This window comes from Tigriopus californicus, chromosome 2 (genome assembly GCF_007210705.1).
Source record: "Tigriopus californicus strain San Diego chromosome 2, Tcal_SD_v2.1, whole genome shotgun sequence".
In the NCBI taxonomy this organism is placed as follows: domain Eukaryota; kingdom Metazoa; phylum Arthropoda; class Copepoda; order Harpacticoida; family Harpacticidae; genus Tigriopus; species Tigriopus californicus.
In genome coordinates this window covers 1,239,963-1,255,153 of record NC_081441.1, presented here as the reverse complement: position 1 = coordinate 1,255,153, position 15,191 = coordinate 1,239,963, and the positions used below count along the sequence as shown (strand labels likewise).

Here is a 15,191-nt window from a genome sequence, read left to right as displayed (position 1 = left end):
GTGCTTAAANGCCTTGGCCGTACAGCAGGCGGGTGAGGTGTGGGAGTATGGTCAAAAACCGTGACGACAGATTGATTTTCTATGCGTATTATGATAGACACTCGACAGGCCATTCTAGAGAAATTAAACATGTCGAAAGAGAAACGCAACGTGGGAGAAATCCTAATATCCCAATTTCGAGGCTTGGCCAAGAGCTACCTGGATTGCGGTTTCCGGAGTCTAGTTTGTTAAAGCTAATTACAGAAGCCTGGATCGAGGGAAGATCGTACCTTAAAATACAATTTGGATTGTAGTAAAGTACGGTACATCCTGTTCTCGATCTAAGATTTCCTCCTTTGCTTTCAAACCAAATTTGACTCCGGAATCTGAGACGAGTTGTCGAGCAGGGGTTTGTCCAAAGGCTACATAGTCTAAGTAAACCAACCTGGAGAGGGTGGCTGTACCTCGGATTGATGTCAACATTTGAAAAAAGCCACGTTCCCTCCTTTATTATAACAACTCATGGTGTTTCGAAAAACTTTCCTCGAGATGATTGCTTTATTAGTAAGCCTCGAATAAAAAAGTTATGAGAAAGCGACATCAAGGGGTTATGGCTTCGGAAAGAGGTCAACAATAAACACCCCCAAAGATGCAACATAAGGAAGGTTTTAGAGAACAAATGCAGCTTTTTTTTAAGTTGCATATCTTGAAACCACGACTAGTTAAAGTGATGCCTAACCATGATTCATATTTTCGTTAAATATTGAATAAAAGTACAATTCACATTTCCAACGAATGCCCTAAATTGCCCTAACCTAAGAAATAAGCCATTGTAAAATCTTTTACAGGTATATTGATATTGCCAACACTAAGGAGAAGTATTTTAAAGTTATTCTTCGTCACTTAACTTCAGGACATTTACTTGTATACAGATGAACAACAAATGAGTCCCTTGGGCGCACTTCATGTGGTGAGCTACGTAGAACTACAAACCACAAAATCCTAGGGTGTTTCAAGAGCCTCATGATTGGATTATTGACAATGAAGTGAACCCATATTTGGAGGGATAGAGAGGGCAAAAAAAGCGTCGAGTCCAATTTCGGAGAAAATTAAGCAAAGAGGAAACAAACCATGGTGAAATTGATACCTATCAATCGGTGACATGTGGAACTTTGGATATTTCTTTGTCTAGAGTAACTGATTCTGAGAACGCCATACAACAGCTTAGATTTGATGACCATGTCTTGTCACTCTATTCTGAAGGAGTCCATCATCATTCCGATGATCATCTTTCAAGAGATCGATTAACAACCCCTTCCCCTTCCCCTTTCCCCCCGTGCAAGGTCTGGAGGATTGACCAACTTAAAACAGATTTGTGGGAACAACAACTCGCGCACACATCAAATGAACTCAGGCAATTTCCCAACTCACGATTCGAAAGTGAGTGGAAACCGCGAAACATTTGGCGAGTCAATCATTTTATGAAACGTATTTCATTGATTATTCCGAGCACTTGAACGTGAAATCGAAAGCGTGGAACCGAAATCCGAATTCTGTGGGTATTCTCGACTCGTATTTATTCATTTGCCCAATAAAATGATGAAATAATGGAAGATCGACTCAAGTATCCATTCACGATTTTCACGCTCGAGGGAATATTGAAATACAGATCCACGTCACTGACACAAAATCATTTATGCAAATAAAAGCATAGGCTCTTAACGTCTGATTGAAATGCAGGTTTCTTGATGATCCAAACGATTTCTAAATATAATGCCCAACACAAAACGTGCAATTACCACCTATCATTTCCAGCATGGGTTTGGAAATTGGGGCACCATTTACTTTTCTAAAGCAGGACTTTTAGTGGAACATACGAGCCGAGTATATTGCTCCAAACTAAAAAGTGACGGGTTGACTTTCTTTCAAAATTCATAATGCGCTTTTAAATTGTTTCCGGACTTCATGTGCAATACATTTGGTAAGTGTAGGTACTAGAATTTTCCCACAATTAACTTTTTACGGGAAGAGCACATGCAGTAATGATCTCCTCACACATATTGAGATGCAGTCAAACGCAGCATGCTCTATTGTCACACAATATTTAAATCCTTTCCTTCGGACTGATTAGGAAGGCACATGAAAACCAAGTTAAAATCTTACTTGATGAGAGAAGTATATGTACTAACTTTTGATTGAATCGCTCGATTGACAATTAATCAATATGACAGTGCAGGTTGGCTTTAGCATAAACAGAAAAATTGCCATTTGAGGCACACATTGTCAATTGTTCCCATGTCATTGATTTCTTTCAATTTATGGAAAGTCACCTAAATTCGACGAACTCGCGCAATCGCTGAAAAGTCCTTTAACATGGACTTGCTTGGTTTGATTTCTACTATACTAATTAATGTATTTGGATAAATCCGAAGCTTAACATTGCCAAAATACAATGCAGGCGAAAATTGCGTAACGTATATTAAGCATGCTATTGCATTTTTTCCTCATCTTTATTTTTTGAAGGATTTAAGAGCAATCGTGTAAGTTGGCGCCAAATTTGAAGACCACCTTCAGCCCCAAGTTACACAAAGCCCTGCCAAATGTTTGGTAGAATCTTCAGAACATTTAGTTCGACATTTAATGGCAACCCCCCTGAGCTAATCGAAACAATGGCAGTAGAACAAAAGAAAAAAGTGCCCATTGAACTATCAAGAAAGTTTAAGACGGTAAAAAGTAAAGAAGCATTTAATCGCTTATTGCTGTGACCACCCAATCATCAGGAACGGGGAAAAACAGTATTGGTAATATGAGTGAAGAGAAAGAGAGACATAAAAGAGTAAGTTAATTTGTCGAAGCCTGGGCACAACTTTATAAAACTACACTAATTTAAGTGTTTATTTGCGAGAATACATCTCATAGGACATTACATGACTGTTAATTGATGATAATTGATGATGCAATTGCTCAAGATGTGGGTTCCAACGGTAGGCCGCCATTCGAGGCGTCAAAGTCCACTAGAAATATTGGTTAGAGGAAATGGTCCGTCTTTCATTGGGTTATTGAGCTCTAGGTGGCAGGTTGCTCTCGTTTGGTTGGCCGACGTCCGTGTTCAAGGATGTTCAAGGGTAACTAACTCGAATGTCCGACCAGATCAAATGTCTTATCGAAAATGACATGAAACTATGGTAAGAATGTCATTTTCTTGTATCGGATACACGCCCAAGAACTATATCAAGAAAAAATGCTTACCAAATGGAAAGGTACTCCTTCTGTTATTTGAAGATTCTTTAATTCGGTTAGTAAAAACAAAGTATACAAGGGGATAAAACAACTGATTGAGTGATTGGTAAATATTTCTTTTCCGTTCCTTTACACCTTCACCCAGATCACGGCAATCTGATTAAGATGTTTGGATTGGCTTGATGAAACGACGGTTCCATAGCATTTGAACGCCATCCACTACGAGAACGGAACTCCTGTCTGAGGATCTCATGTCCAGAACGGTTCCAGTGAGATCCCATCTCTTGGTCTGAGGATTCTGAATGCGAAAATGGGTACCGATTGGAAGCTTCTTGAGGGAATGGGCATGGAGATCATGGTATTCCTTAGAGCTCGATTCATTGTTCTGCTTATCTTGGAGTGATTTGTCAATGTTTTGGTCGACAATTCTCTCGTATGCACGGGACGATGCGGGTGCAAAAGATCGTTGGCGTCGACCAAATAGCCATTGAGCTGGGCTCAATCCATCATCCAGTGGGCAGTTCCTCCATTCTAAGGGTGATTGCTGGAAGGCCCCCCTCCCATTACAATCGACCTTCACAAGCATAGACTTGGACACTTTAACAAAGGCTTCAATGAGCCCATTTCCTCGACTGTGATATGGAGAGACATGTTCAGGATGGATTCCCACTTTGGAACAGAATATCTTGAACTCTGAACGGAATTGAGGACCTCCATCTGACTTGATCGTGCAAGGAATGCCGTATTCCATGACCCATTGCTCAAGGATCTTGATGATCGACCCAGTATTGGTCTTGTTCAATGGTGACACACACAACCAGATTGAATACTTGTCAACCATGGCCAGATATTTCTTGTTTTTGTCCTCAAATAAATCAACGGAAACGCATTCAAACAGTCTTGAAGCGGCAGATGATTGAATAGGGTCATAGGGTTGGCTTGGTCTCATTTCCTGGCATTTAGAACATGCTTGTATCATTTGATTGATATCGTTGGTGATACCGGGCCAGAAATACAAAGATTTTGCCAGCAATCGAGTAATCCTCAATCCTTGATCAGAAAGATGGAGATTGGCAAGGATTTTCTTACGTCCAGCCTCAGGCACAATTAAACGTTTGATATGAACCAATAACAAGCCAGTGAAAGGATCAAGCGAAATTTCATCCCATTGCTTACAATAAATACACCTTGGCAGGATGCGACATGGGCAGAGACTTCAATGGCACTTTTTCGAGCTGGGGGTCGGTCTGCTTTTGGGTCCACCTTGACAACACAAATAGTGCCTTGCTTTCCAAAGTCTTCATAATCTTCCTCCTCGGCGGCAAATCTTGGTGACCGGGAAAGGGCGTCAGCAATATGATGATTTTTGTCTTGGACCCATTTAATATCGAAAGTATACCCAGAAGGCTTAGTTTTCAAGTTTTTGGAGTCTCTTATTGTCCATTTCCGAGATGTCGTATTGTTGACGATGCCGAGAAGCGGGCGATGATCTGTAACAACAGTGAAACTAGTGCCGAGTAAGTATAATCGACCCTTCTCACAGGCTTTCTGAATTGCTAACATTTCCAACTCGGCGATAGAGTAATTTCTTTGGGCACTATTGAGGAACATAGATCCACATTGAACTTGTTTCGATATTCCATCACCATGGAGTTGGAGTAAAGCATGGCCTAAACCGGTTCTTGAAGCATCAGTGGCTGGCTGGCCGGCATATTGGGATCATAGTGGGCGAGTATCGGACTGTTCGGGCCAACTAGAAGGGATGTAGTCTTTTCAAAGGTCTCCCGATGGGAACACATCCACTTGAAGACCACGTTCTTTTTCAAAAGGTCTCTCAAAGGCTGTAGAGCATGGACTAAATCAGGAATAATTGGCCCAATTGGTTAACAAGTCTCATGAAGGAGCGAAGATCAGTAAGATTAGTCGGACTGGGAAATTCTGAGATGGCAGAGATCTTAGCAGGATCAGGTCCAACACCTTCTGGAGAAATGATAAAGCCTGCAAATTTGACTTGAGTACCAACTGGGATCTTTTTGCGAAAGAGAGTGATGTGATTCTCACGGCAACGTTGAAAAACCTCTATGATGCTCCTTTTCAACTGCTCCATGCAGGCACCGTAGGCAAGAATGTCATCGACTAGCTTAATTCGAAGTCCAGCTCGCATTGATGATATCCTTTACAAAGATCAGCCACCATATAATATTGAGCATCGTGAGGGATGGATGCTGCTAGTATTGGGTGATAGAAAAGTGTGAGTGGGACGAAGCACCTTTGTATTCAAAGCAGAAAAATCGGTCACAATTCTGGCATCCTTGACGATCTCACCCTCTTCATTCACTTTATCAGGCTTCGGCACCACCAGAGAGGGGCTACACCACGTGGTGGGCTCTGTAGCAGGTTCAGTAAAGCCAGATTTATCGAGGAAAGCATCCTCCCGTTCGACAGCTTCTCGAAAAGCGAATGGAACGGGTCTGGCCACTGTGATATTAATGGGTGTGACATCGATATTAGGATTGAGATAGATGTGCATGGGCTCACCCTTCATCGGCTTAAGAACCTGTGCGTTGAAGATGTCTGCATACTTATCACAGAGATCATAAAGCTCGTCAAACTCATTTTTTTGAGCTGTGACGACAACTCAGAGCAAAGGTATGAATACGATCTTGTTCCAACCGAGGGAAAGAGCTTGGAAGCCTTCTCATTTCAATCATGTGATGCCAGGAAAATAAAATATCCTCTCGTAGCTCTGAAGTCACATATGCCTCGATCGCACTTTCATATTTATCTAAATAGCACACTTTCAACTTGACGTAACCCATGCATACGAGAGCAGAATCATTGGCAGCCATAATCTCGGGTTTGTAATCCGTCAGAATACGAATCTTGTAACGTTGGACAAGGTCGCTTGAAATCAAAGTTTCAGTGCAACCGGTATCAGGTAGCACGAACATCGAGAAAGCATCGCCATCAACGGGACATATGTTAATGCGAGCCCGAGGCGTTTCGCGAGACAGGTTATTGCGTGACATTCGGGCCATTGACACAGCGCCGGGTTTATTTTGGAACTCTAAGTTAAATCCCGATGATTTGACCGCGGGTACCAAACAAGTGGAAACCTTGGCTTTGACAGTAGCCGATAAAATAGGCTTCGATCTGGGGGAGGTATGTGAATAATCTGGGTTAGTCGTCGAGCGTTCAACAGCCTTGCGCTTCTCACAACATGGGCTGAAATGTCCGATGACTTTGCAGAAAGTGCATTCACGCTCTTTAGCGGGGCATATCTCATGGTTTGCGATTGGTGAACCTGTTGCAGTTTTTGCAACTAGTATTATCCTTTAAAGGTTGAGAGACACCCTTTTTCTTGGCTTTGTACGAAGAAGTCTCAGCCGCATTCACCATGGAGTTTCCTGCGATGGATGACTCGACCCTGTCTGCGCGTTGCCAAGTACGGCCAATTGAGATAAGCTGATCCTTGGTGGGCATCTTATTAACATCATCTTTGTTGCTTTGACGAAGACATTCCTTTCTCAAAAGTTTCTCATATACACCAGTGCAAATCCTGAGGACATCAATCTTTTCAACGGTTGAATTGGTCGGGTCGGCCTCCTCGCCTTCCATACGTAAACGCAAATACCAATCATTGAACGATTCGCCTTGTTTCTGGTGGCATGTGAAGAACGAAACAAGTCGGGTCAGAGTAGGGATATGCTCGACAAATACCATCTCAAGTGCCTTCATGCAACTGCCATCGCCAAAAATAGGCATGTCATCCTGGATCTCAGCATTGAGCCTATGTTGGAGACTGAGTTGCACACAATTCGAGAAGTAGCCCTGTTGTTCCACAGTGTCATACTCGGACATGGCATTGGACGAATAGTAGATCTTGAAGGCCTTCTTCCACATTGTGAACTCACCAAGACTACTCTTGTCTAGGCTTAGTTCGCTTGGTTTAAGAGTGTTGTTAACTTTGGAAAGTCTGGTCTTATGCTGTGGATCAGATGAGCTCATGGCAACCAAACGCTTAATCTTGATCTCACATTTCTCAAATTGAACCAATCCAGCCATCACACGTTTGAACTTAGTAACATCATTGCTCATGCCAGCCTCCTCTATGTCCATCTCCTCACAAAATCCAGCAAGATTCTCCCGCAACGAACTTATATATCGGACCTCCATTTTAGCAACATCAGCTTTCACAGCTTGAATGATCAAAGTATCTTGGGAAGTCATGCCATCCTTTATCACCAAAATAATCTGCGTCCCTATTTGTGACCTCCCCGTGTTGGGAAACCATGTTTCGCGCGGGAAACTGATGGCGCTTTCAAGCTAACCAGGCACGCCAACTAATCGGTGGAGAATAACGTTTATCCCTGTTTAATCACTCTCAACCCCCAAAATCATCTGCGTCCGTCCCCATTTGTGACCTCCCCGTGTTGGGAAACCATGTTTCGCGCGGGAAACTGATGGCGCTTTCAAGCTAACCAGGCACGAAGATTTCGTTCGAATTCCTGGATGAGGATATCAAAAAGTCTGGCTGCCATGGCGAGGATAGGATTTGTCGTGGTCTTGGGAGTAGATCCGTTACTTCTATTGGGCCATGGAAAGGTACTCCTAATATATGAAGATGCTTTAATTCGGATAGTAAAAACAAAGTGTACATGCATGTGGATCACACGGGAAAAAAACAACTGATTGAGTAAGGTTGAGTCATTGGTAAATATTTCTTTTCCGTTCCTTTACACTAAGTATTCAAGTTAAAAAAAGGGGGATATATGAAGAGAGATGAAACTGGAGAACTATCTAACGCAACGAACTCAAGGAACTGACGCAACCTAACTGTGACTTTAAATGCACCCATCTATAATTTCAGGGTGCGATCAATACCTTTGGTACCAGACTTCAAAGGAAGGCAAACCGTCATTTGACCAAAGAAAATCATGAAAATCATGGACAATGTTCTACTGACAATTACACAGGGCGTTAATCGTTGCTCAATAAAAGGAACGGATTGCAATTACAATTACTGTGGACAAAAAGAGTAATTCATTACACAACCGTTACTCGCTCAGAATAAAAGATCCGTTCCAACGTGATGCACTTATGGGCATTGATATTGTTCGCTTGTATTCAAGTATTCAATTAAATATTTTAAGTATCTTCCACATCTTTAGTCTCTTTTAAAATATTTAACGAGCATTAGTATTAAATATTTTGCCTTTGTCGGAGGAAAATATCATCGAGACATTTCACATTTAAATCAGAGATCTTTTACTGGTCTCGACGAGACAAATATATGATTGTTGGAGGTTTGCAACAATCTCACAAAAAGTCATGATGGGAAAAATCTCAGTTTTATGAATTCTCGAGATTAGAAATCTTCCCTATGCTCAGGCCAAAAGAAGATTTCGCTCTCAGTCAGGTCTTTTCTTCCAACGAAATGTGAATGAGGAGAAATTTTTAATAAAGTAGTGCAAGTGTAACAGGATTTGAAAACAAAATACACCTTCAAAGTGTATAGGAGGAGCAAGCACTATTTTCAGCCCGATCCTCCCTTCCCTCTTTAAGATACATTGAAATAGCAAAAAATAAAAACAAAATCTTCTAAGATTGCACAAAAGTTTCAAGTTTCCTCAGTTGTCAAGAGAGAAAAAAATAATTCAATGCCACTCTGGAGCGTGAAAAAGGAACAAGTAAAGTGTATCATTTTTAATCGTTACAATTACACCATTACAAAATGTAATGAGATCACAAATCCGTTTTTGAAAAGATGAACGAATAACTGTGATTTCGTTGCTTGCATTTTCGTTACTATTGCCCCAGAGTCACGACGACAAAATATATTAAAGCTACCTACAATTGATTTATATATATCATATTATATATCATAGGTGTTAGAGTAGGAGGAATGAGCCTAGTTTGGCCGACAAAGCCAACCATCAAAGGGGTAAATTGTGCGAAATGAACTTTTGTCACGAAAGTCTAACCTTTTACTCATTCACACATTTCACCTTTATTTGCGCCTTTTTACATTTAATTTGCACTTTTTGCATGTTTGAACTAAAAGCAGATATCTGATTGATTTCAGCCTGGCCTTAGAATTGGTTTTGACTTTCAAGCCATTGACTGCCTTCGAAATCAAAGTGTGAAAAGCAGAATTATGAACAAAAAAAGTAACTCACCCCATTGTCATGAGCGCCACACCATTATTGAGAACCAAGGGAAAACAGTTCTCAAAAGTGCCAGTTTCAAATCCAGAGACAGAAGCTTAACAAGTTTACCCTCAAAACGGACCCCTTTTGCTTTCCTTATTTTCTCCTGGCTAACTAACTCCAAATGGCCAGCATCACACTTCTAGCCGTATGTTTTGCCAGATACTGGTGAACATTTATGTCGACTTGTTAAAAACGCCAAATGTGTTATGTCCTTCAGACTCGTGCTTTCTCTTTGCATTTGAAGGAATCAACTAGTCAGAAACCGGCTCACGACCATCTAACAAAATGGTTCCGCCTACACTTGCCATGTACCGGGCCAAATGTATCAACCTGTTCAACCTTTTCTTGTCTGTTTGCTTTCGATGTGATGGTGCTGGAGATTGATGGCACTGTTAAGGAACCGTTCACGGCTTGCGTCCAAAATTCTCATTGTACTTCTTTTTGTTGATGTTGCAAATAAATGTTGCATTCTCAATCTTTATTGCGTCTATTAAAGAGCTGGATCGCGGGTAGAAGTCAATGCAAAAGGCTGCTAAGGCTCCTTCAACATGGAAGCAAAGCAAGAGCGCTTGAAGCTGTCTCCGTGATTGTTGTTTTGACTTTGGCCTTTGCTCAATGCCAGTCACAACCATAACTGTGGACAGCTATTTGGCTTGGTTAGAGAATGAAGGGTCTTGAATACTCGTCTCAGTCGTCGGGAACGATGGCCGTAGCAGATGTAGTACCTTATCACCACCATGAGAACCATGTCCGGAATCCTGCTAGCCAAGCGTTAATCACGCTTTCCTTAACGGGTGTGAAGCGTCTCCATGGGAAAACAGCTAGACAAGCCGCACCCATGACCAAACGAACCTTCTTGGTACTGATGGATACTACACAAATAGTGTCTGTGTCTCTGCATGATGCAAGTTGGATTTGGGCTGAAGTGGGAACTTTCGGCAGTTGGTCCTCCTAGAGTTCCATGCCCGCTAAATACTGCCGAACAGCAAAGGGCCAAAAAAGTTGCGATTGTCCACAGATCTGGCCCTTAATAAATATCATGTCTCTCCACCTGAATGCTCCCAAACAAGTTACAGGCATCCACAAAGCATCCGTTTTGGTGTGCTCATCGCTAACACATCTCTAACTACACGCCGAATATTCAGGTAGGAGAAATGCCAATTTCGTAATAATGCAACAATAAGAAATCGTATTGTTTTTATATGTTTCAACTCTAAAATGGCAACGTCATAAGTTATAGTCATGGGCCTACATAATTGTGTTGATGTGCATTGCTGCTACCTGTCACATGCATTTCATGTGTTGCCAAATCAACTTTTGTTTTTGGGCTTCACTGTCAGAAAATGAAGCATAAAACAAAAATGTGTAAACCATTGCCAGGACAGCGAAATCATGTTGCGAAATTCTCACAAATAAGTGATTGGTCGTTGCATTTTCCTTGACATTAATGCCTAGTGAATCCCAACCTCGTCACTTTGCAAGATCATTGTTCGATGCAGAGTTCGACCGGCATGAAGTTCCCGAAATCCCTGATTAAAGTGTTGATGTTGGCCCTGATTGGGGTTAATCGAAGATGGACGTTGGCCCTCATTGTGAGGGGAACAACCCTCGGGCCTGACTTTGTTCGTATTATGGGCGCAGGTTAGCCATCACCAGTGGTTGGAAAAACAGTTTGTGATTTTGGTGAAAGTAGTTGTTTTTAAGTTACGAAAATCAGCCAAAATAAGTTCCGAAAGCGTAAAAAATAAGTTTGAAAAAGGTGAAAATAGTTTTTTACTTGTTTGGATATACAAGCATCAATGTGGTATTTAGGGTAAAGATTGCTTGATTCATAGTTTTTACGATCTCCTTGCTCTTTGGGGTCAGTACACTCCCAGATCTTTGCCCTCGGTCTGTTGTTTGTTGTAAAGGGATTCGTTGTTCTTGGATGAAGTTCTCCTCATACCAAAGGTTTAAGGATGGACACCAGAAAGGCTCACCTATTTCCCTGGGTCTCTTGCCGGTCTTCATCAGGCCCTTGGTTTTGGTTCTGACATCAAGACTGCTCTCACTTGGATTGCAGAACATTGTCTTGGTGGCAAACGATGGGAGAGTTACACTTCCTTTTAATGAAAGCTTGGGTTTTAATGTCAAACAAATTTTTGAGTTTTTTTTGCAGAACATTGTCTTGGTGGCAAACGATGGGAGAGTTACACTTCCTGTTAATGAAAGCTTGGGTTTTAATGTCAAACAAATTTTTGAGTTTTTTTTGCAGAACATTGTCTTGGTGGCAAACGATGGGAGAGTTACACTTCCTTTTAATGAAAGCTTGGGTTTTAATGTCAAACAAATTTTTGAGTTTTTTTTGCAGAACATTGTCTTGGTGGCAAACGATGGGAGAGTTACACTTCCTGTTAATGAAAGCTTGGGTTTTAATGTCAAACAAATTTTTGAGTTGGGACAAACATTGCCCCGCGTTTTTCCTCGGTTTTAGGTTATTTTATGGTTAAAAATTATGCAATAGTTTTTTTTTTGCCCAAAATATGACCAAAGTAGTTACAAAACTTAATTCAACCTCAAAAAATATCTATCCGACCCCTGGTCATCACAGATACATAGCAAAAAAGTCAAAAAGGAGGAAAAACTGACATTTATTTGCTTTATATTATAGTTGCCAAGCCTTGTCCAATCCAATTTCCGGCGGCCTTTGACAGTGGGAGCAAGTGTTGCAAAAGCTTCTCCGTAGCTGATCGAGTTACTGCTTTGGAATTTGAGGATTCGGAGTCGACGTGTACCAACAACGATTGGATCGCTTGCCCGACAAGGCACATGCCTTGTATTTCCCATTTCAAACCCTGTAAGTATCACTTAAGTTGTTATTTCTGCTTGATAATCTTCTCTGCGAAAAAGAAACTGAAACTATTCCCGGTGCTAGGAATCAAAGTCAATTTTAGAGCTTGGAAGATGGTCAGTTTTCAATGTGACATAACCAATACATATATTTGAAGCGGGCAATGATTTCCAGAAACGTAGCTCCTCTACTAGATCTCCATTAATCATACTGATCTAAGAAATGCCCCCAATACCTAAATGGAGTCTCAGTAATCGTCAACTTTGGTAGGGGTAGGGAGTTAAACTTGTAAACGGATCAAGGCCTGTTTATTCCCGGCGAATATGCCATCATAAGAAACAAAACATTGAGCTCAAGCGAGGAAAAAGAGACAATGACTCATCAAGTTTAGTAATTTTTAGACCTAAATTTGATTATTGCAATTCGTGTATGAGGCCATGACTGGCATTTTAGTCGCATTTCGTTTGTCAAACACATTTCATTTGAAAGTCGGTTGGCATCTAATTCGAATCAAAGATCTATCTTGGTCATTGAGTACACTTTCCTTTTATGAACACTAGCTTTCAAAAATGTAGTGTTTACCCTTCTTGAACCCTTTAGAAGCCAAGGTGCTATTTTTGGAGGCTTTATTTCATTCCGCTACCTTTTAGTTGCTAATAAAGTTCGTCTGAGGTGTCTTGGCTTCGCCGGCTTTTTGGCAGCTTATCTTTATCTACTAGAGCAAAAGTAATGAATGAATCAATACCTTGAAAAAAATCATCTACTAGTAGGGACCCAACGAAAGCAACAAAACTGAAAGTTTTAAGCAATGTTTCAGATATCTGCCCTATTTACGCCTCTGTGGGATTAGATCAAGGGTGCTGCACCGCTTCAGTGACACGTTGGGCGGAAAAGGAAACTCCACCTTGTCGAGGAGTTAAGATCTCGATGGACACGCCCTCTTCATGTTGTCCCACCGAGGCGTTCATCTATGTGGAGGCTTGCGCTCAGAATCGTCGAAAATGTCTAAACTATGGTAATAGGTACATGTCCCACCCGAACTTTCATTGCAACTCGGTTCGTTTTGAAAAAAACAAACGACTTGCCAAGTTCAATTGAATCAACCCATGACTTGTGCCCTCGTTGTATGTTTGTTAACAAATATCACCTTATGGTTGTGTATTGTAAATGTCAACGAAATATTTTCTGGACAAAAAATGGGCAAAACGTAGCCCCAAAAGTACCCTGTTAGTAAGAACATAGGATGTGGCTCCAAAGGAAAGATTTTTTCAGGGAGTAGATAGAAACCTTTTTCGCTTTATTTTGACTCTTAGACCGCTCAGCCACTAGAAAAATACCAATAGCATAGATTTTTTTTGGAACTTTTTCCACCAAGCGCCCAACATTTGCACAACGTGGCGGAAGATTGAAAGCTGCCTTCCAATAAGGGGCGTGCCAATAAAAGGAGCTTGATTAATTTCAGATTACCAGGCGCGCTGGTATTTCGTTCTGGTGGGCTATGTGAATTGCCTGTTCGTTCAACAATTAACATGGGTTTAGGGCATCCTGAGTGATATCAGCGACTCTTTTGGGTCGGTCTTTCTTGCAAAAATCTCTTCTGTCTATCTACTTGTCACCATAGAATGAGACTATTGGCGACTCTGATCGTTCTCCGGGGATCATCATCGTTCACTTTCATGCCATGATAACTCTAGCAAATGGTGTTTCACTATACGTAATATTCCTTCTTCACCTTAGGGCCTGATAACCGACCTAAACGCTCGGGATGACTCAATCTTTACAATGTTTGTTTGAGATTTACTGCTTTTAGGGCCATTGCCTCATGTGGTGAAACCAATCCAACCAATTGTGTTGGAAGAGGAATCATGGGAGGGATATAATGCGTCATTTGCATTGATTGACTCGCTTTGTGATATTAAGCACCTCACGTATTGGATATCAAAGCCTCGAGTTGGCCATTTCGTATTCGATTTGGGTTACCATCTCATCCCTCACAAGCTAACTTTGAGAAATTCTCGTCACGATGAGAAAAATCGTAGGTAACCATTTGGTCAGTTGTTGACGGGTTGGCTACACGTAAAAATTCAGAGCCTTTTGCTATGCCTAAAAACATTTTGAGACATTCCGACGTTGCTTCCATTTGATACAAAACGTGACCACAGTGTTCAAAAAACCCTATCAAGTTTTTAGATAAATTTCTAAGCAAATATTAGCAATTTTCTACCTCAAAAAGTCTTAGGGAATAACTTTGATTTTATTGCTTTATGGAATTCTAGCCCACACAAAAAACTTACGTACCTAAATACATTATAAAATCTAAAATTTTCAAAAACCTACTCAGTGTAAACTAGGAGCACAATTAGTTAGCTCTTGAATCTGACATATGATATCATCTATTTCATATTCCTTAAAATTCATATGAAATACATATTTCTCTTACCTGAGTCATCTCAATGACGAAGGTCATTCTGTGCAGAGGGTACTGCACCGGTGTGAGGTCATTAATCATGAACCAGTGGCAAATTTAATAAGAAACAGTTGCCAGAGGCATTTTGTTATCTTGAATTGTAGACGGATATTGTTATCAATTTTGCTGGTAGCATGCATGCTGCAAGTGAAATCTCTATAGAGGAAGTGTATGTGTTTATGCTCTCTTTAGTGCCGCACCTAATACCTCAGGTGAGATCATGGATGAGGCATATCGTGAAATTGGGGCAACCGGTGGGCGGCGGGTGGAGGTTGTCACACTCACGTCCTATTAGGACGGAATTTCACGAATAATGCCGCGCGGCTGGCCTTGTTGGCAGTTTTTCCCGCGAATGTTAGCTGTCCTGCCTTCTCAACCTGTTTATGAACTGGCCGTGAGTAATATTAGGGTGCCTGATAATCAGTCATTTCGATGACTTATTCAGAGATAATATGTTCTTTCA

At 41.1% G+C, this 15,191-nt stretch overlaps 1 protein-coding gene across 1 annotated transcript in view; it reads left to right on the top strand.

Annotated features, from left to right (window-relative positions):
* Positions 1 to 10,726: 10,726 nt before the first annotated feature.
* The window catches only part of LOC131893397 (uncharacterized), a 5,576-nt gene continuing 1,111 nt past the window's right edge, over positions 10,727 to 15,191 (top strand). Inside the window, exons 1-4 of the mRNA XM_059243406.1 lie at positions 10,727 to 11,072; positions 12,082 to 12,267; positions 13,079 to 13,276; positions 14,072 to 14,300. Coding sequence (XP_059099389.1) covers positions 10,925 to 11,072; positions 12,082 to 12,267; positions 13,079 to 13,276; positions 14,072 to 14,300 — 761 coding nt within the window. The 5' untranslated portion in view covers positions 10,727 to 10,924. The remainder of the gene's footprint in view (positions 11,073 to 12,081; positions 12,268 to 13,078; positions 13,277 to 14,071; positions 14,301 to 15,191) is intronic.